This window comes from Corapipo altera, unplaced genomic scaffold (assembly GCF_003945725.1).
Source record: "Corapipo altera isolate COAL_440 unplaced genomic scaffold, ASM394572v1 255, whole genome shotgun sequence".
Lineage (NCBI taxonomy): Eukaryota > Metazoa > Chordata > Aves > Passeriformes > Pipridae > Corapipo > Corapipo altera.
Genome location: NW_020884929.1, coordinates 2,500,938 through 2,521,557, shown reverse-complemented (window position 1 = coordinate 2,521,557; position 20,620 = coordinate 2,500,938). Strand labels below are relative to the sequence as shown.

The 20,620-nt window shown below is 42.7% G+C and overlaps 1 protein-coding gene across 4 annotated transcripts in view; it reads left to right on the top strand.

The window, feature by feature from the left end:
* The window catches only part of ANXA5 (annexin A5), a 42,056-nt gene that overhangs the window by 15,116 nt on the left and 6,320 nt on the right, over positions 1–20,620 (top strand). For 3 of the 4 annotated variants that reach the window (XM_027658889.1, XM_027658887.1, XM_027658886.1), the window contains exons 2-9: positions 4,450–4,530; positions 7,834–7,875; positions 14,499–14,583; positions 15,613–15,707; positions 16,087–16,200; positions 18,304–18,394; positions 19,314–19,393; positions 19,803–19,859. In XM_027658889.1, the coding sequence (XP_027514690.1) occupies positions 7,867–7,875; positions 14,499–14,583; positions 15,613–15,707; positions 16,087–16,200; positions 18,304–18,394; positions 19,314–19,393; positions 19,803–19,859 (531 nt within the window). In that variant the 5' untranslated portion in view covers positions 4,450–4,530; positions 7,834–7,866. Of the gene's footprint in view, positions 1–4,449; positions 4,531–7,617; positions 7,731–7,833; positions 7,876–14,498; positions 14,584–15,612; positions 15,708–16,086; positions 16,201–18,303; positions 18,395–19,313; positions 19,394–19,802; positions 19,860–20,620 lie in introns of those variants that run through there. The other variant, XM_027658888.1, reaches the window with a different exon arrangement.

The following is a 20,620-nucleotide window of genomic DNA, read 5'->3' as shown; positions in this document are numbered from 1 at the left end:
AGAAATAGCATTACAAAAAGCTGTCAATATGATCAAGAAAACCGGGTTTTCCTTTATGAATACCTGAATAACAGCTAACTAAAAGTTATTGCTGGGGGTGGGGAGTAGGAATGCCTTTCAGTAAAATGGAATTGCAGTTTGCATCAGGATGTCATTTGTTGCTGTGTTCCTGGGCCCTAACCTGGCTCTAGTTCACCTAAAGCTCTGCTGTGATTGCCACTACTTAAAGTTCTTGGGATGCTATAAGTCATTTTAGGCTTGAAAATGTGAATTAAGGTAACAAAAGCTCCACCAAAAGAGGAGATGCAGAGGCTTTTTAGAGGAATGGTGCCACAGACATTTCTCCCAAACTTATAGCTTATTTTCAGGCAAATAGCTAGTTTATGAAAAACAGAAATATTTTGACATACAGCCAACTCTTAAAAATATGATGGGGGTGAGAAATTTAAACTACTGACAATGTCCTTTTTTTTGAACAGTAGGACCAGCAATCCATGGAGAAAAAAACCACCTTGTGCCTGGCAATGATCAAAGTGGGAACAGGATAATGCTAAGAAATGCTATTTAAAATGTCTCTGAACATTTTCTTGAGGCAAGGGTTGGGGTTCAGACTGTGGCAGGCCCTTCAGCCTTGTGTGGCAGCAAGTGAGAGAAGGTTTGTGGAATTATTTCCTATACAGGATTATGCCCAAAGTCTCATGTTCACATGGCTTTGACCATGCCTAAGCCTTCGAGTGGCTTGCTCACCTTTGAAACTTTCAAAATGAAATAAAGAAATGGAGCAATTTTAATCTGGAATGTCTCTGTCTGGGTGTGCACTGGCAGTGACTTATCAGGAGCAAGTAAAACACACTTCATGTGCTGGCAGTTTAGGTACATTTGTCCTAGTTCAGGTATCAAAACATGTCATAGAAACCAGGAAAGGGGCTGTAGAGGTCTCGAGCTAAGTGCTGGAAGTGTTTCTTGTCTTTACAGGAGCACTGGGCATCCAGTGTTGGGGGATATATGGGAAGTTATGGACAGAAAGAATGACATTACGTTCACAGACAAATCATTAAAGCTCTGTAAGACACTAGTGCCTCCTGATAAAATTTTGGGTTACCTAGGTGGTAGTGTGGGCTCCACACAGTCTGCAATCTAAGCACCCTGTTATTCAGGGTTTTGCTGAATTAGTTGCTTGCAAGGTTGAGATCAACATGTTTTAGAAATTTAATGAAAGGCTGAAGAGAAAACAAGTCCATGTAGGCTGTGTTTGGTTATTTCCTCTTAATCAAACTCAAATTTTGTGGGTCTGATTCTGCTCTTACTTATGGGCATCAAGCCTTGTGCTGTTTCAGATAAGAACAGCCACGCAGAGTGTGGAGGTGCTTCTTCTCCTGGCACCTCTAGAATAATTTATGGGTTCTTTTCTTCTTCATCAGTCAATATGTAAACCAAGGAGACAGTTTTCAGTGACACTGAGGTCCTTTGGCAAAGGAAAGGGAGAAAGAACAAAGCAGTGCAAAGTCAGTAGCTTGTGACTTGAAACCTGGGCTCAGTTACCAGCACCTGCTCTGACCTTGGGGAAACCACTGAGCCTCAGCTTACCTGGATTCTCCATTTGGAAATTAAGGTAATGGTGTTCCTGTATCTCAAGACTCTCGTGGGGGTGCTAATGGGAGGCCCCCTCGTGAGAAAGGTCTTGTTACAGGACCTCACTTAGAAGTATTTTAGGAATTCAGTATTTAGTATTTCAGCTAAACTTCTTATTTCTCTCCTCCACAGAGAGGGAGACAACCACTCATGGACGATTTTTATTTTCTTCCCTCAGATTTTTCAAATTTCCATTAAGCTAACATAACTCAATTATTTTTCTCTCTGCTCCTCTTTCCTAAATAGAAGTAATGGCCTAATGCTTAAAGGAAATTACTTTCTGAACTTGCATTTCTTACTCTGGATAGTTACTTAGTGCTCCCCCAAAGGTTTGCAATGGCTCTTAAAATCTGCACACAAGTTCCTGGACGGGGGACAAGTGTTCTGCTATTATTGATGGGGGCTGTGCCCTCATACACCATCACTGTGTGGAGGTGTGTAGAGCACAAACCCTAAGTGATGTGCTCAAGATAAACTGTGGTGCAGAACAGCTGGAAGTGCAGAAAAATAACTAAAGCCCCTGGCTCATTTTCTGTCCCCTTGCCCCAGAGGAGGAGTCCCTATCACTGGTCATTAGGGATGTAAATTGTGTTTCTCAGGCCGGATTAGGCAGCCTGGAGATCAAACCCTGCCTTAGTGTAGTGTTGCAGAGCTGTCCTGGTAATCAAGATTAGCATCCAGGGCCTAAGGCATGGACTAGAATCTGGCTCAAGTGATTTGTCTTTGCTTGAATTGAGATTATTGCATTGATGACATCCTTGTGATGTGTCTTAGTCTAAAGATAATTTCAAAGAAACCTTCACCTCCTCTGACTAAATGAAAATAACACTGTTTTCCAGTAAGACGAATTCAGCTGCCTGATGCTGTAACTGGTATGAATGCTCTTACCTCCTATTAACCTTTCCTGGTGTCCCAGGAGAAATCAAGAATCTGACAGAGCACTGCTCTGTAATGGGTTGTGGATTAGAAGTAATGAATCACTTACAGGAAGTTGTCTTTGCTGGAATATAAACCAATATTTAGTCTCCAAAGCAACTCTCAAAGTGCTTTAAAAAAAACCCAAACAAGAAAATCTTCTTCTCCTTTGTACTCTTGGCCTGTCCTTCAGCAGCCCCCTGATGCCAGGACGTGCAGCATGGAAAGAATTTTCTAAACTTTCTGTCAGCATTAAAACCTGAACTTTTTACCCTGCCTGTAAAGCAGCAAAACCCTCCCCTCTCCTCTCTTTTTTTAATAGTGTTACTGCTTATTATTCTCCTCATACCTTCCACTCAAGGTGCTAGAGTGCAGCACAAAGCTCTCCATTTGTGCTGAACTGTTTGCTCTCCTTGAGTAGGAGCAGAGGGAAACGAGGCACTGGGAAATTGCCATCTACTGGCACCAGGCTGGAACAAAAGCCATTTCTCCTCTGTCAGTGTTAATCAAAGCATGAACTTGAAATTGCTTTATTTTTCCCTCCCTCACCTTTGCTTCTGACTCGTGGCTCATCAAGAAGTTCTGACTGTTTCACTTCCAAAGAGACATTAAAGTGTGGAAAAAGTGTTTCAGATTGATCTTCAGTTATAATTCCATATGGAAGCTGTCTGCTCCATGAAATTTCCCAAGCCTGAAAATCTCCCTCAGTAAGCCTATTGCACTTCAGTGCCTCTACAATAGGCTTTTAAAATATTTTGCAGTAGGATTTCCTTTAAGAGAAAATATTTTAAGTAGGACACCAACAGACCTTGGCCTTTCTATATCGTGTGAAGAGTGCTCTAACTTGATTCCTGTGCTCCAGCTCTATCAGATAAATTGAAGGACCTTTCCCTTTTCAGCAGAGCAAAGTTGCCTTTAAATGGGCCTTGCTCTTTTATTCTCTTCTGTAACGCATTTAAAGGTGGCTGATGTAGAGTCACATAATGGCTCTGAGATAGTATTGATAGCAACATGATGTATGGTGCATTTGGGCAGGAGGTGAGCACACCCACTGGAACACTGTTTTGATACAGCAAACCATCCATCTCTATTTATTAAAAAACCCTGAAGTTATTGGTCTTTCCATGATCTGGTAGTCTGCTGCTGACAGCAGCTGCAAGAGGGCGTGCTTTTGAAATGGGCTGCTCTTGTGCTAACTTTTCAGCCCCTAAGACTTTTACATTGTTTCTGGAAAAACATACAGATGTGTTTTAGTGCTACAACCAGACTTTGAAAACATTTTCCAGCCTCTTATTAGAAAGCCCAGATCAAGTTAATTATTTCATATATCCGTGCAGTTCCAACTGTAACAACTGTGTCGGGTAACTGTTGTGTGATGGCACTTTTGGACTCTCTAATATGATCAGCACTCAGGGAAAACTTACTTGCTTGTTTACTTTAAATAAATATGCCTAGACCTGCTTGCATATCTCAGTTTCATACAGCAGCGAGAAGGTTTGCTGGGCTCATGGTGCTTTGGGCAGCACGTGCACACTCCTTCTGTCCTCTGTAACGTGCAGTCCTGCCCACAGGCTCTTGAACCAAGGCCAAGACATGTGGGATATACTGAGGTCTGGGATTTTGGGCTTTTCAGCTTTTTCTGGTTGCTGAACACTTCCTGCTCCCTTAATCCAGGCCCGTTCAGCCTGGATTCAGCATCTCCTTTCCCTTTGAAAGTGTAACTTTGGGACCAACCCCAGAATTTCATTCTGTATGGACAAGAAGTTTGCCTTGAAGTGGATTGGGAACTGACAGGTTCTTGCACTGTAACTTGCAAAGTTACAGTGTGTGTGCCAGAGCAAAATACATCATCAAGGCACTGCCACTTTGTTTCTCATATTTTATTGCTATTTCTCATTCCAGGTGCTTGCAGCTCTGTGTCACAGAAGAATTGGAAGTGCACTGTGCCAGCAGCAGCCCCGGGAAGCAGACTGTTACATCCTGGTATGATTTTAGTAGTGTTTGAAGATACAAAGAGCAGGGAGGGGCTTGGAGGGTGAAAAGACTGCTATGTTTTGGGGGTTTTTTCCTTGTGTGAAAATTTATTTTCATTTAAAAAAAAAACCAAGAAAAAGAATTATACTAAATCTAGAAGGCTAACTTTTGGCTTGTGGCTGAACACTATTGACCACTAGAGCTGCTGTCGGGTTAAATACTTGCACCATATCATCTGGTGCTTATGACTCACCATCTCTAATTGTTTTAGCTGAACTTGAATTGTTTCCACTGAAGGCAGTCAGTGCAAAATGCATTTTCTTCTAGTTTTGTTCATGTCTTCAGGTTCATTCTGGATTTGCTCATGAGCTACTCCTGCCTCTTCCCTTTGTGCTCAAATCGATGCAAAGGCTGAAATGCTGTTATGATCAGATTGGTTTTCTTTTCAAACCTCTGCTCTTCCCAAATGTTCTGGTAAATCTTTCCCAGGATTTCACTCCAGCATTTCCCCCTGCTCCCCCAGGCCTCCTTGCTTCATGAAGTTATGCAAATATTTCCTTGCTTAAACACACATCGATAACATTTTATATTGACTGGAGTAGATTTTTACTCCTAACGTCATCTGTTGGCAGGAAGATCTGATTAACCTTTTCCTACTGTTGCAATTCATCTTGGATCATGTGTTTCAGACCCCTTCCAGAGCAGGAAAATATTCTGTGTTCTCACATCCAAGACTGTTTCCTCTGTCCTTCACTGATTAGAAATCCTGAGGTTATCTTCCACTGACTGAACATTACCTCATGCTTGGCTAAGAGTAAGACTGTGCACAGAGATTAAAATGATGAGTTATTGTGTGTAAGATGGTCAAAGGTAAAAGAGTGGAAAACCATTTCAAATACCTGGAATTGAAATAAGGTAGACTTCTGCCACTGGAAATGGGAAGCAAAGTGCACACAGGGACACTTACTGTGGAATAGAAGGCGTGTGTTAATTTGATTACAAATCCACAACCCCCAACACAAAGTTTAAAGGGAAAAATGGAATTCAATACATCTGTTTGACCATTTCCTTAAATTTGAGAGTTGCTGTAAAATAGAAAGGATACTAAATAAGGCATTGGAGGCAAAAATCCTACAATTCAGAAGAACCCATCCTAAATCAGAAGGTATAACAAGAGGCAGTGAGAGAACAAGCTTTTCCCCCTTACTTCTTAATGTGCTATTATGACACACAGCATTTTTGTTGGGACAGCAGAAATTGTGTGTTGCAGTGCCTGCTTTAAACTATACTTGGTATTACAGGGAGCCAGGGGTTCAAAGCTTAGATTGCAGTGCTGGGATCCAGGAGGGGCTTGGTGCAGCAAGGAGAGGGAGGGGAGGGAGATAGGCCTGCTGTCTTCCTGAGGCAGTACAGTTACATTCCATGTAGGCACATGCTAGCTGCTAAATAGTGTTAGACAAATAGACACCTTTTTCCAAATTATGCAAGGGTTTGTTTCATTTGTGAAGTTCAATAAATACATTTGTATCAGGAAATGTAACGTACTTACTACAGTAGAGATTCTATTTACCTATTTCCAAGTGGCAATGACTACAGCTCTATTAGTTTCTAGAGTCTTATTAATTGTTCATGTGATACTGGTACAGCTTTTTTTAAATTTTCACATTACCCAATAACTTTTCCTTATCTGGCATCTGAGTCACTGAGGAGGCTTGGCTTCTGCTGGCTGTGCTCACACCTGTGACAGTGGAGGCCTTGTTATCGCCGTGTTTATGTGCCTCATTCTGGTTGACAGCATTTTGGAATGTGTTAAACAGGGCAGAGTTAGATCCCACTGCATTTCCTTATGTGTGCCCTTTCTAGATGGTAAAGCTTGGAATATGATCCAGTGTGGCCTGTGTCTGGCTCTGGATATAATGTGTAAGGGGAAAAAATGACTTAATTTTGCGGAAAGAGGTGGGTGTGTCTGAGCAAGATTGTGCTTAAACTAAAAGCAACTCATTTCAATGTCAACTGCTCTTTTTTTTAAACCACTGCATAATCCTTAATGTTTTTTTTAATATTGTTATCCTACACTACTCCATAGGTGCATTTCCACATGCATGTTATGAGCAGCTCACTATTCCCTTCATGCACCTTCAAGCATGTGTGGAATGCTACCTCAATGGATTAGATTCAAATCAGACTTTAATAAATAAATCGGGACATTTTAGCAAACCATTTGATCCTCGGTCCTGCAAAGGAAGCCAGCTGGGTGGATCCCGTGTTTTTGCTGAACTGAATGTGCACTTCTGGGACAACAAGAAACGCTGGACAAAATATTTAGATTTATGCCACGATCTGCATTTCTTTCGGTGTTTTCTGAGGTAGACACAACTCACTGTAAGACAGAAGTGACTGTTACACGTTAAAATGCTGACACAGCAGGATTATGTTCGTGCTTTATTTTGGCACAGACAGTAAATTCCATTTGTGTTGCAGTTACTTTTCCTCCTCTCATCTGACACGCAGCTGGATTGTGCTCGTATGGCTGAGGGAGCAGGTCTGTGGCTTTAGGTGAAACAGCTCATTGACTGGCCATGCAGACTGATCCTCCTTGCTCTCCCAAGCTGGATATCTTCTCTGTACCTGGGTTGGTGAAATGGTCCTGCTGGAGGACAAAAAGTAAACGTTGTCATCACCCCAAACTCTTGCCATGCTGATAGTCTGGAGCTACAGCCCTTACACTCTGTTCCAGTGCTGTGCTTGTTTTGCTAACCTGGCTTACTTGGAGGCTAACCCAGGTCAGCTAATGAAATGCCTGCTTTTTTTACTAAATGTCTTCTTTTCAGAGCTGCCCTTTAGTGCCAGGATATGATCCCCTTCAGATTAACTCATTTCATCAGGAGGGGCCTCGAGGACCTGCTGGAGCCTATCTATCCACACTGTAATTTTTCTATTAAAACGTTTATGACGACTAAGAAACGCAGCAGTAATTACACCCGCCCATGGCATAGCAGGGATGGAGGAGCAAGCCCCGGGGCCGCGCAGGGTGCCGCTGCCCGGCCTCCAGGCGGTCCCGGGGAGGCGGCCGTGCCTCGGCTCCCGCCCCGGGTGGGGCCTGGCCCGGCCCCCGGGTGAGGCAAGAGCCGGGGCTGGAGCGGGTCCTGCTCCCTCCTCCTTCACTCGGTGCTCCCGCTGGCTCGGAGCGGCTCAAGCAGCGGCAGGAGGTGAGGGGCGCCGGCGGGGGAGGCGAGGCGGGCGGGCGCCCACTGCCCCTCGCTGTCCTTCCCTGTCGCTCCCTGTCCCTCACTGTCGCATCTCTCTTTGCAGACTCGGATCGGCCCCACCCGGAGGATCCCAGAGATGGCGAAGGTGAGGAGGGCGGCAGCCCCGGGCTAACGCGGCCCCTGCTCTGCCGCTCCCGGGACATCCTCGTCTTATCCGTCTCCTTTTACTCCTCACGGATTGAATTTTCGGGCTCGCTTGAACACTCCATCCCCGAGCGGGGCAGACCCGGGCGGGCGGGGGCCGCGGGTCATGTGAGGCGCGCGTCAGACACAACTTTTTTTTTTTTTTTTTTTTTTCCGCCAGTTTCCACTAATTTGGCCAAGTTTTCGGTACCCTGTGTTTATAGCGCGCCTGGGTGGAGGCTCCTTCCACTGAAAGAGGAAGGAGAAAAAAATACTGCCGTGGCAGTGCCTAGCGGAGGCTCGGGGCTCGGTATTCCCGTCCCCAGTTTTCCCATACCTAACATTAATTTTTCCGGAAGCCTTGGAGCTCCCGTGAAGTTCTTCGTTTGATATTTTTTTCCTCTCTGCAGCCCTTTCGTTGCTGTGGTTTGAGCTTGGATGAAGGCATGGAAAATGAGGCGGACTCCAGTGCTTGTTTCTATAGTTGCATCAAATGCATACGCTCTGGAAAGTAAAATAGGAGTTTAATGGATTGTTTGCGGGTTTGGGGTGGCTGTAGGAAGTGAAAGCAAAGTGTATGAGTGCTTTCACAAAGGTCAGGATAATTGCACTTAATGAGTGGAGTGATTAGTGGTGTTTTAATGCCCCCATGAATGTTTACTCATACTCTGGATATAGTTTTGAAGAAAGAAAGGGTACTGCTAGAGAAAAAAAGCTTTAAATGGTATTCTTCTAAATCCTTAAGGTTTAGTTTTGGTGAATTTTTTTTTTTTTTGAGGGACAAAGAAGGGATTTTTCTTTCTTTAAACAATAGTCCTGGTTTGTAGGATGCCTCTTAGGAGGACAGGGACCCCACCCATGCCAGGGTGGGACACCTGACCAGATGGATATACTTGGACAATAAGCCTTTTATTACAGAATATGTAGCATTGCTTATAGGCTTGAAAGTAACTTCTTTTTAGTAAAAGCATGAAAATTTACAATACTCTTGTCTGTTCCACAGAGACTCCAACTTTAACTCTGAATCTTTTTAAAAAGAATATTTCATTCTTCAGTAGTGCAAACCAGTTAATCTTGTCTTCACATTGTAGAATTTTCTATTGCCTGAGGTGACACCTGAAGGCTGGGTTTTTAGCTGTGGGTTGAATCATTGGAACCCTGAGGTCTTGTACTAGGTGGGCCTTGTTCTCCAATTTCCACGTTGAGAGATGTTTTCCACTTCAGTAGTATTCTTTGCCTGTGCAGTTAGGCAGCCATGAAAGGCTGGGAGTGTTAAAGCTTTTTATCCTAATTTTATAAAAATAAAAGCCAAAGTGAAGAGTAAACTCTACTCCTCATGGCAGGTGTCTTTCTAAATGTTGTTGCGTCATGAAATAGTGGCAAGAATGAAAATGCCCGTTGATCATGAAATGTTGAGTGTCAATTGACAGAAGCCCTTTGTGTGCACAACTAAAGACTCAGAGTTCACAGAGGGCTGCACAGCATGATGTAGCGAAATCCAATTTAGTCCAGGTACATCACTGAGGAATAAAATCTTTGAAGAAGGTGAGTTATATTTGGAGTCTTGGTCACTGAAGTCCTTGTTCTTGCTCAGTTCTGGGAAGATTTTTTTTTTTTTTCCCCAAAGACCTGAGAAACTTTGTGTGTTCCATGTCCAGAACAAAAAGGGTCATTCATTTTGTAGGAAAACTACAGCATGCCGTGCTGTGCTGCACAGAGTGGTCTCTCCATGGCCATGTTTATCTGCTTTCTTTGAAGGAACACTGACAAGCTGCCTTTTCTCTCACATCTGTATGTGCAGTGCTCTGTTACTGTATAGATGAGCATGGAACCATCCCTTCCTGCTCAGTGAAAAGCTGGGAAATCTACCCTGTGTTTGCTAGTTCAGAAATCTGGAAAAAGAGCAACAAGCGTATTTTCTGCTTGCATGCTGGGGGCTGATCTGTTTTGGTCTGCTACTCCCAATTTTTTTTTCCTGTCTGTGGACTTGGGAGTATTTTGTGTATCCATTTGTGAACTGCCAGGAAAGGATCCCTTACTGCTGGTGAAGGTGTGGCCGCTCTGTGCTAAATCTGGAGTTCCTGTTCTGCCAATGTGCACGTGTGACTTGGGAGCACAGGAGTAGTATTGCCAGCTCCAGTAGTGTTCCGGGGGATTGTCTCACATTCCAAAGTACAAACACTTTTTCAGCCCTGGGCCTTAAGAGGCTCTCTGGCTCTGTTGAGGTTGCTTGTGAGGACAGGTTCTTTGAGTGGTTTTGCAAATGTTCCTCCATTGGTTCCTACCTTGCTGATGCTTGCTCTTCTCTTTTCCCACTCTCCCACCCCCTCTCTTCTTTTTTTGTTTTTGGCTTCCCTCCTCGCTGTCTGTGGTATCTCCATGGTGTACTGACTCAGAGTTCAACACAGATGTTGTGTAATTACGTTTTTTCTCAGGAGTTTAAATTTAGTGGGGCAGATGTGAGTATAGTCTGCTGACCAGAGCTTACTCCTCTTGTTTCAGTGGACAATCTGAAGCATTGCTGGTCTTAGAGAGGTGTTTTGTAGAGATGTCATTAGAGCTGTGCATTTGCATCCACTCACAATGTAATTTGCATTGTACTGCCCTCGAAATTTGGGTGAGAATATAATGAAATAATGGGATATTTCTTATGTGAGTTTTAAAGCAGAGATTGAACTGGGGTCTCTGTGTGGTCTCTAATGGCCACAAAGGCTTTCAGCTCAGCAGTGAACACCATGTTGTGTTTATCTGCAAGGTGGCTCTTCTTGTGCAAGAGATCTTGGGACAAGCTTCCATTTCTTCTAGCATGTGACCTTGTGGGCTCTTCTGTCTGCTGAAAATAGCACACCTTCTCTCTTTGTCAGCCTGTGTGCTGGTAAATATTCTCCCTTTCCTTTCTTGCCACTCCACAGTTTTCCTGTGCCATCTTGTAAACAGATGGCTGCTTTAAAAAACCCCACAAAACTCTCATAACACGTTCTCTGCACTAAACACTGGGCTTTGCAGCAGCAAATTTTTAAGATGCTGCTTTTGTTGCTGCAGAGCAGCCTTGTGAAAGGAGGCAGCTCTTTGTCTGTGGGAAGTCTGACTGATAAGATCTTGCTGTGATGGGTACAGAGCAAGGATAGAAGAAGAAGTCTGAATCAGTTCAAGTATGGCCTTTTGTTTGCTGGTATGAATGCTTTGTATTGAACAGTGGCTAAATGTGGAATCTTGTGGGTGGGAAATATTTTGTGTGCTTGGTGAGAAAAATTAAAAGGAGCCTCGTTAAGTGGCTATTGTTGATCTTGCAGATAGTGCTGTTGCCAGGTTATGCGGCCATATCAAATTGTCTCTTGGGAGAAGTTCACCTAGCTCTGAGCTCCTTAGAAACAGTTCACCTGATGAGGTATCTTCTTCTGCAAACTTTTGCTAGAATAGAATTAAACAAAAAATACTAGAGAAAGTGAATATACTCATTTGAAGGGGCGTAAATTCTAAAGCAAGATCATCTCTTGCTTTGAAGTCTTCTTTTCCTTCTTTTTCCCCCCCTCTACCTTTGCTCTTCATGCTAATTTGGCGTGTCTAGGGGCTTTGTTGGTCTCATTGGGAGGTATCTGGAGAACATATAAGCTGCTGTTTATTTCTACTGTGAAATCACAATTTGCACTTGCACTACACACGATTCTTTAACAACAGTCAGTGTATCAGGGAATGTAGAATAAAAAGAATGTAGGTCAGTTTGGGGTGTTACCATCTTGTGATACACTTTCTGTGGAGATCTTGCGTGTTGTGCTTCTCTTTGTATTTAACTGCCCCGTGTAGGGTGTTGTGATTTATTAAAGGATGGCTCCAGATTACAAAAGGGTTTATATCAGACTGTTTGTGTTTTCCGCATTTCATTGATGTGCTTTGGGTTCTTTTGGATGGCAAACTTGGTAACCAAAAGAAAAGGGACCTACTGTGTATCTATTTACATAGGTGGCAAGGAGCATTTTTAGATATACTAAAAACAGATAGATTTTTATAGAGGTGAATAAAATATGAAGTTTGTAAATAAATGTTAAATAGTTGTCTTTCATTTCATCATTTTTCATATTGGGTTAGATGGCATAGCAGTTGTGATGCTGCAATCCATCTGCAAGAACCAGTTTGCTTCAAGAGAAGTTTATATTCTACTTAGTGTTGAAGCTGTGGCTGAGTTGTCTTGATAAATGAGTGTCTGGCTTTTGTTAGAAACTCTTTTGTATGGATCTGTTATTTTGCTAGAAATGTCTGGTTTGTAACTCCTGTTTCAGATTTGCTGTGACTGCAAGTTGCCTTCAGTGGTTCATTCAGTGATGGTGGTGTAGAACAGGTGCTTGCCCTCTCTTTCTCTGGCCCAAAAGTGCCACGTTTGGGAAGAAGGAGACAGCTCTTCCCTCCTGGTACCCTGGTGATGTGGATTCTTGTTATGCTGGATGGCAGGGCTGTAGCACTACTTCTGGCTTGCAAGAGAGGTGTGACTCAGGTTCTGACTGAGGGTGACTGTGGCAGGTAGGGAGCCAAAACCAGCTGAGTGCTGTTCATCAGAAGGGAATGCCCAGAACGCAAATGGTGCTCAGGCACCAAGTCTCTCACACTTCAGCTGCACCAGAAGATTTTCAGGAGCTGTTCATCAGGCTTGGTGTATGTTGAGGCTTTCCATGCAGTGCTTTGGAAAAGAGAGTTATGAAGGACTGGGAATGGTAGTGCAGAGGTAGATTTAGTGTAGCATTTAGTGTTCACACATACATTGTCTACAACAGCCACAGAGGAATGTTGGGCCTTTGTCACAAGACTTAGGAATTGTGAAGAGGAATTCCACTTGCTTGGAACAAGATAAGCAAAGGAAAACTTTAAGTTAAGGATCAATAACTGCATCCTCTGAGGCTTGTTGACACTGGTGATTTCCAAAGGAGAATCGTGGTAGTTCTGTAATATTAGTTATGTAAAGATGATATGAAACAAAACAGTGGGAAATCCATTTGTAAATAACCCCATGCTGGCTGGTGTGGTAATAAGGGAGGAGGAGGGAGAGGCTTTTCAGTCTTTAGCTGATATACCAAACTAAATTCGATTTATAAAACTGCATCCCAAATCCTTGAGATTTTTTTCACGGTAGCCTTTGGAATTGGCTAGGAAGATGGCAATTAATACATATTGCTCTGCCTAAATTCAAAGTGCTGCCTAAAAACTTGCTTGTAATGGGAAAAGCAGAATGTTTCAGTGGGATTGCTGCGCTCTGAGTTAAACTGGGTATTGGAAAGCATCTACCAAAAAGAAGCTTGTTGCTGTTAAACACTGTGATACTTTGTGTTCTAATCTGCCAAAATACATCAGAAATAAAGGTAACTCATTACTCTGCTGCAGTGGGAGGGGTGGGGAGTCTGCTGGCAGTGACAGAGAGGTGGCCTGAGGCAGGAGCACCTCGGGGCAGTTTCTGGTTCGTGCTCCCTGCTCTGTTCTCTCTGCTCCTCTGTCTGACCTGTCTGAGTACATTGACTGGAGAGCAGGGCAGGGAGTGCCTGGAATTGCTGACTTCAGGAAGGGCTGTAGCCCAGAGGCCACATGGCTCTGCTGCCTGTGGAGTGATCTGGTGCCAAGCTCAGGAGGTGTCTTGGCACTTCTTTTCATGCTCTTTCTAGAGTGGAAGAGTGCCCTGCCTGTACTGATTGTTACATTTGGACAGAAATGCTTACAGGAGGTTTCCCTTCTTCAGCTGTTGGAAAAACCTTCCTGTTCTCCAAGCCCAGCTGTTTCCCCTTTTGACCGCTGCTTGACTCTATATATTTTATAAATTAACTACTATACTATATACATATATATGGTATATAGGTTCCTGAACTATCATGTTTAAATAAAGGCAAAACTTTTCCATAAGGGTGATGAGTATCCTTTTGTGTTTAATCCAAAGAGAAAATCCCTGAGGAGCCGTATTCCATGGAAACCAAGTGGAATTATTTTTGTTTGGACAAGCTGATCCTTATGTTTGAACTGTTATTTCTCTTTAGCTGTAAACTAATGTGGCTGAGTCACTTGTATAAGAAGTTGCTTATGTCAAAAGCAACATGATGAAAAATTGAAAGCCACTGCAGAGTTCGATAGGTCTCGTTTGCAAGGTGGTAGAAAAAATCAGTGTGATGCTGCTTGAAAGTTCCAGTAGGTTTTTCTTGTGGACAGGAAGTTCTTCTTTCCAAACCTGCCTTGGATCTTTGTGCAGCTTTCCTAGCATATGTGATTTGTGCAACTAATTTTTCAAGCTACTTCAGCAAATGATAACTTCTTAGTAATTTTCCTGCATGCAGTTTCCAGTGCTGTAAATACCAATTCTGCAAACTACTGTCATGTAAATATACCCAAATTTAACTGGGGTAACACTGAGCAAAACTGTAGTAGGGCCTTTTGGGGGAGCTGTGTTTAAATACCCACAGACTGCAATTTGGCCAGATAATTGCAAGAAAAATGCTATCAGCTTTGGACTGTGGATTCAAATTTGGTCTGAGCTCATGTATGGAGAACTGCAAGATGTGATATTTTATTTCATGGCTTTTTCTCTCTCCCCTTGACCCCTTTTCCCCCCTCTAGTACACGAGAGGCACCGTGACAGCCTTCTCTCCTTTTGATGCCAGAGCTGATGCAGAAGCTCTTCGTAAGGCCATGAAGGGAATGGGTAAGGATAATTTGTATTTTACAAAAAGGAAAGGGCTCTTTCTCCTCCAAAAACATCCTTTCTGAACTCGTTTTTTGATCTTAGTAGATGAGAGTAAGGCCTGTGTCTACATGCCATGGAATGACAACCCCAGGAGTGCACTGGTCTGGGCATGTCCTGGTTTTGACTGTGCTGCTCTCAAGGATGTTTATTTTTAGCTTAGAATGAGGGGAAAAAAGGTGGTTTGCACGTTCCCCATTTAAAAAATGGATACTCCATAGGCTTTTCAGCTCAGAGGTTTACAGCACAGTAGCTCGACTGTGGATTTACAGGCAACAGCTGTGGAGAATTATGGCAGTATGGTAGAAACTGCTTGGAAAATCTGCAACAGCCTCCTCGGTCTGGAAGTGTGTGAGCACATTACAGATCCCAGGAAAAAGAATACAAGCACACAGCAGGAATGCAGACTAACCACTGGTCTGTAAACTCACACTGTAGCTTTCTGGCCCCAAACTCCGCTGTGAGATACAAATCTTGATTTGCTGCTTTCTTTGGAGCCACGTCTGGAAGGAAGTGGAAGGAGGGGAAGAAGATACATGTGATAAACCTCAGCCTACAGGCGAAAGTGAGGACTACCTTGCAAACTATTGTATATAAAATGGGTAATAGCTCCACACTTCTGTACTCTGGGCTGTTTGGGGTTACTGGACTGCGTTTTGCTGGGAGCTGGCAGATTGTTGGTGAGCCCAAAATTTCTGTGTGGAATACAGACTGTGACTAAATGTTGCTATTAGTGCCTGGAGCACAGTCTGACACAGAGACCGATGGAGAACAAAAAACACGTAGGTCCTCCAGTCATATTTTTGCAACAGCAGAACACCCAACCTGGTGGTTCAGCTTGGGTTGTGGTGACATTTGTTATTTTAAATGCTTCTGCTGTTTGTCAGTAGGCTGTTGCTTTCACAGCATCTTCCGTTGCCTTTTGGGTTTGTGCCACTGCTGTTTGTTTTTTGGAGTGTGTTTGTAACTCTTTGTTCTTTTTAACTTCAGGGACTGATGAAGAAACTGTGCTGAAGATCCTGACCAGCAGAAACAATGCTCAGCGACAAGAAATTGCATCTGCCTTTAAAACCTTGTTTGGCAGGGTAAGACGAAGAAAATACCTCTGGAAATGAGCTGGTTGTGGCTTGAGATGATTACTTAAAACTATGAGGCACATTCATCACGTGAATGTGTAACACTCTAAAACATTCCTTGAAAGCAAATCTAGTTTTGCTTCTGTCTCCCCCTCTCCTCTACCCTGCCATATCCTTAAAAGAATGACAATGTGTTTTGGGTTTTCCCCATGCCCATGTATCCTTTTCTTCTGCTTTATTTGTTTCAGTTGAGGTGCCAATTAAAACAAAAATGTGTCCACTGTGCTATTTTTGCTGCGTCTCCAGAGTCTCTTAGCTTGCAGACTCACGTACACCCGTTTAAAATGGTTGGTCCTTGTTCATTACAGCACTGTTTGCTCTGCTCTAGGATCTTGTAGATGACCTGAAAAAGGAACTTACTGGCAAATTTGAAACACTGATGGTGTCTTTGATGAGACCAGCGTATATTTTTGATGCTCATGCACTGAAACATGCCATCAAGGTAAGAGGACAGAGGGGAGTTAATGTTACATGAAACGCTTGTTACTCTTCTGGGGTTTTTTTGGGGCATTTGGTGTTGGTTTTGTTTTGTTTGTCTGTGGGGTTTTTTTTGGGAGGAACTTCTGGCTGCTAAGGGGAATGCTAATAGAAGTAGCTTTTTAAAAAAAATTAGGAAAGTTATGCCAACACCTGCTAATGCCATGGGTTGGCCTGGTTTCTTTGTCATCCTAATAACTCAGAGGTAGTTCAGAGCTAGAGTGTTTTGCCCCAGTGGATTGCAGCACAACTCCAAAATTGATGGGCCAGTGTACTTGTGTAAACTGATGTCCACCAAAATTGTGAGCAGTTATTCTCTGTAGTATTGAATGTGCTTTAAAAGCTGCCTTCAGTAATACAGAGAGAAGAGTTGATAGCCCTGTCAGTGTTACCCTTCTAACACTTCTCTTTGACTGAAAGCCTTTTGTGCCTTTCTGTGCAGGCCAGGTAAACAAACAATTTACAATATGGATGTGTAAAAATTTTCTTCCATGTGCTTTTTCTTTTTCTTTTCCCCTGTCTGATATCAGCCTGTGGAATTTCAGGAATTGCATGTCCATGGATTATTCACAGAATTAATCCAAGTGGAGGCCGTTGAACTTGATTAGTGTAAGGTAGTGCTTTGTTGAATGACACTTCCACGTAAACTCCAAAGATCCTTGATGCCCAGCTGGTTAATATGTAGGCTTTAGTCAACTGTGCAAGCAAGTGCTCATGAACCTGTGACCCAGCAAATAGTAGCTCAGACAGCAGAAACTTCAATCCTGGACATTTCTGTAATGTCTTTATGTGCATTGGGGGAAGGGGGGGATGACACCTGACAAAGAAACCGATAAGGGCCTTGTCGATTAAAAGAAAAAAACCCTGTATTTCCAAGTTCCTCTTATTGATTTGGGAGTCAAAGACTGAGTGGGAAATGACAGAACAGATGCGCGTAGGAGGGGGAATAGAGATAGTGAAACAAGAGTGGTTTTGTTCTTGTCACTTACAAAAAAAAAAGATATTAAACACAAGATCACACGATTTCAGAGAATGTGCCTGCACAGGAAAGGATGTCAATACTGGCTGGGGTTCAGCAAAGGGGGAATAACAGAAAAGGAGATGTGATAGAGGACTTTTGTACAGGATAACTGTGAGCATTAACTCTGTGCTGAAGGTTGTCCCATCAATTTTCACTGCTGCTCCTTAGATTAGAGTTGATGTAACTGTGCCTGCCTCACCTGGTGAGTAGGCACATTCTTGAAACACTCTGTGTTTTGTAAATGATTCCATGTAACCTGGCAGGTTTGTGTTTTGAATAGCTTTGTGTGCAGTTACATATCTTTTGCATGCAGTTAGTATTTGATGCTTTTCTTACAGGAAAGGTTGTAAATAATGCACTGAAGCAAAAAAATGCCCGGTATTGCATTTCAGTGTTGCTTTTGTGAAATGACTCCTTTGTAAGCAAAAGAGCAATGGCTTATTCATACAAAGTAGAGTCAGACTTGTGGAAACAAGATATTGGCTTGGCTTTTGTAGCTTTTATCCTTGTAAAAGTGAGAGTGTCTGTTGTGTCTGCTGTAATTAGAGTGCAACAGCCTAAACTATCTGGATTAGCAATTCTGTGTGTTCGCAGTGGAAGAGAGGGTTTGTTTAACAGCACAGTTCACAGAAGGGTGGAGACCATTGCTGGGTGGCTCTGTGAGTATGTGTATCGCCTGATGACAGATGCCTGATGACAGACAGCACAGGAACTAGAGCTGAGATGGAAACTTAACTCTCTTCACTCACTTCTCTGGATCTCATTGACTGTGGCAGCAAAGAACTGAGGCCGTGCTTGAACATGGAAGGGCCCATCTGAGTCCTGCAGCAGGGAGCCTTTGCTAATTGTTGGGTTGACTTTGAAAACAGTCAAGTCAGAACTGGAAGAAATTCTTTTCAATACCCCCACAATATACCAGAAAGAAGAAAATATTTTTTTCTTTATTTGGTCCAAGTGCATGAACTGGTGCTTGCTTTTGATTCCCAAAGGGAATTCTTGTTTCCCTTTTGCTGTTCCATCAACTGATTGATACTTGCACCCCTGCAGGGAGCAGGAACCAATGAGAAAGTGTTGATTGAAATTCTTGCCTCCAGAACACCCGCGGAAGTGCAGCAGATTAAACAGGTTTATCTGCAAGGTAATTTTCTGTATAAAATAAAGAGTCTCCCTTCAGTCCTTCTAGTATGATTTTAGCTCATCTTTCACATAAGTTCTACCTGTGAACTGATGGATGTGTTGAATAAGAGAGAATTCTTCCTGCTGTGTTGCAGAACTTCATATTGAAAGAAACTAAGGAAAAAACTAAAAGAAATTAAATTGTAAAACTAAAATAGTTTTTATTTCAGGGCTATGAGCGCAGGTTATGGTGTTTTGTGCTTTATAGTTTAAATTCTTTCAAATGCATTTCTTCTACCCATCATTTCCATCCCTTTGACTGAAAGGTGATTTTTAGTAATTGGAAACCAGAAAAGTGTGATTATATAAAATAAAGAAGTGATTTTTTTGCCTTTTTCTCAGTGTTCTGTTCAAATGCATTTGTGCAAAAGCAGGTGCAACTATTTGGCTGCCCACGGGAGTGCTTTTACCCTGTGTTTGTGGAGTTGTTTTTTTTAAGGCAGTGTTTAATTCAACATATTTTTTTTACCTTTATGCAGATTCCTACCACACAAGAAATTCTCTTGTCTTAACAAATTTTGAGTCCAAACTCAGGGGCAAAATTTATTAGTACTAGACTTGTCTGGGCTCATGGTTTTTGTACAGTTTGAGACTGCTGTATATTAACCTAAATTCAGATCTGCATCCTCAAGAGCTGAATCTCTACATGTCACCTTGTACTTTAAAATATTTTGAGTAATCTGCTCCTGATACTAGGGGTGAGGTGCTCTATTTTCACCTCTGTTACAGTAATGTTAGGTTGTAGGTCCTGGCTGTTAAAGATGTTTCTGATAGATGATTCTACAAGCTGTGAGTCAGGTGAACTTTTTGCTTTTCCTTGCTGTCTCCTCAAAACAGTGAGGAAGCCTGTGAGGTGGTGAATGGGTATTGCTCTTTTGCAGAGTATGAGGCCAACCTGGAGGACAAGATCACAGGAGAAACATCAGGCCATTTCCAGAGGATGCTGGTGGTCCTGCTGCAGGTCAGTGTCTTGCTGTGTGTGTGACTGTCACTTCTGTGGACTCATGTCACTTTGTGCTTTCTGAGCTGGGTTCTAGGTAGGCCTGGTGACAGGCAGGGTTGGAGCTGAGTTACTTCCTCTGACTGGCAGGGTCAGTCTTGAGCTCTGTTATGAGTCATTTCCATGCCACAGAATTGAACTGATGCCCACGGGTGTAGCAGACACTGCTTTGTGGGGTTTTGAAGGCAAAATGGGAAGAGAACATTTATTTCATACAGTCCCATTTGCACGGAGAAGGGAGAAATAAGAGGATTTTGGATTAGGGGTTGACTTCTCACAGTAACTCTTACAGTCTGAATATAACAGATAAGTGTGCTTCTGACTTAACTTTCAGTTCCTCAGTTTAACACCTTTTAAAATTTCTCTTCAGGCAAACAGAGATCCTGATGTTGGAGTTGATGAGAGTCTTGTTGAGCAGGATGCTCAGGTGGGTGAATGACTTCAATTTTGGGGCATTTGTACAAGTTATCTTGCAAAGAGGGTATACAACTAGAATTCAAATGTGAGAGAGAAATTAAGGTTCTCTGTGTGTGTTTGTTAATATGTTTTCCTGTGCTTTTATAAGTTCTGGATAAAAGAAGTGTGAAAATCTGAAACAATGGGGTCAAAATTTTTGGCACATCTTCTTCTGGTTACTATTTAAAGAGATGCCTGAATGAAACAGTGATTAGGTCACTGGAAAGGGAGAGTTATAATTGCTGAGCTTTTGTGATGCTGAGGGATCCACTGCTGGAAAACTCAGAGCCATGAACAGCTCATTCCTTAGTATCTGACTTGAGCTGCTCTCTGAATTTAATCCACTGTCCATGACTGCTCTCCAAACCTGTGCTCTGGATGAAAAGGAACACCAGCAGCCAATTAGTGTCCTCGGTGCAGTCTCTTGCTGGGTGCCACTTGGTTTATTGTTAGTTGTAGTGATGGTCAATATTTCACCCATTTGGTTACAACTCCCTTAATACACATTTCTTCTCAGTTATTTCTGGGGTGGACGTTTTGCTCTCATAGATTGACTGTTGAAGTGGAAGAAAATACACAGGTTGTTCAAGGTGACAAAGAGTAAAAGCAGAATATCAGATCAATAAAGCATTCCCCTGATAGCACAGCAAGATGGAGCTGGCACAGGCCTGTCCTTTGTTACTTAAATTCAGAAAGCCTTGTTCTCCTGCTATTAAAGTTAATTTCCTGTGG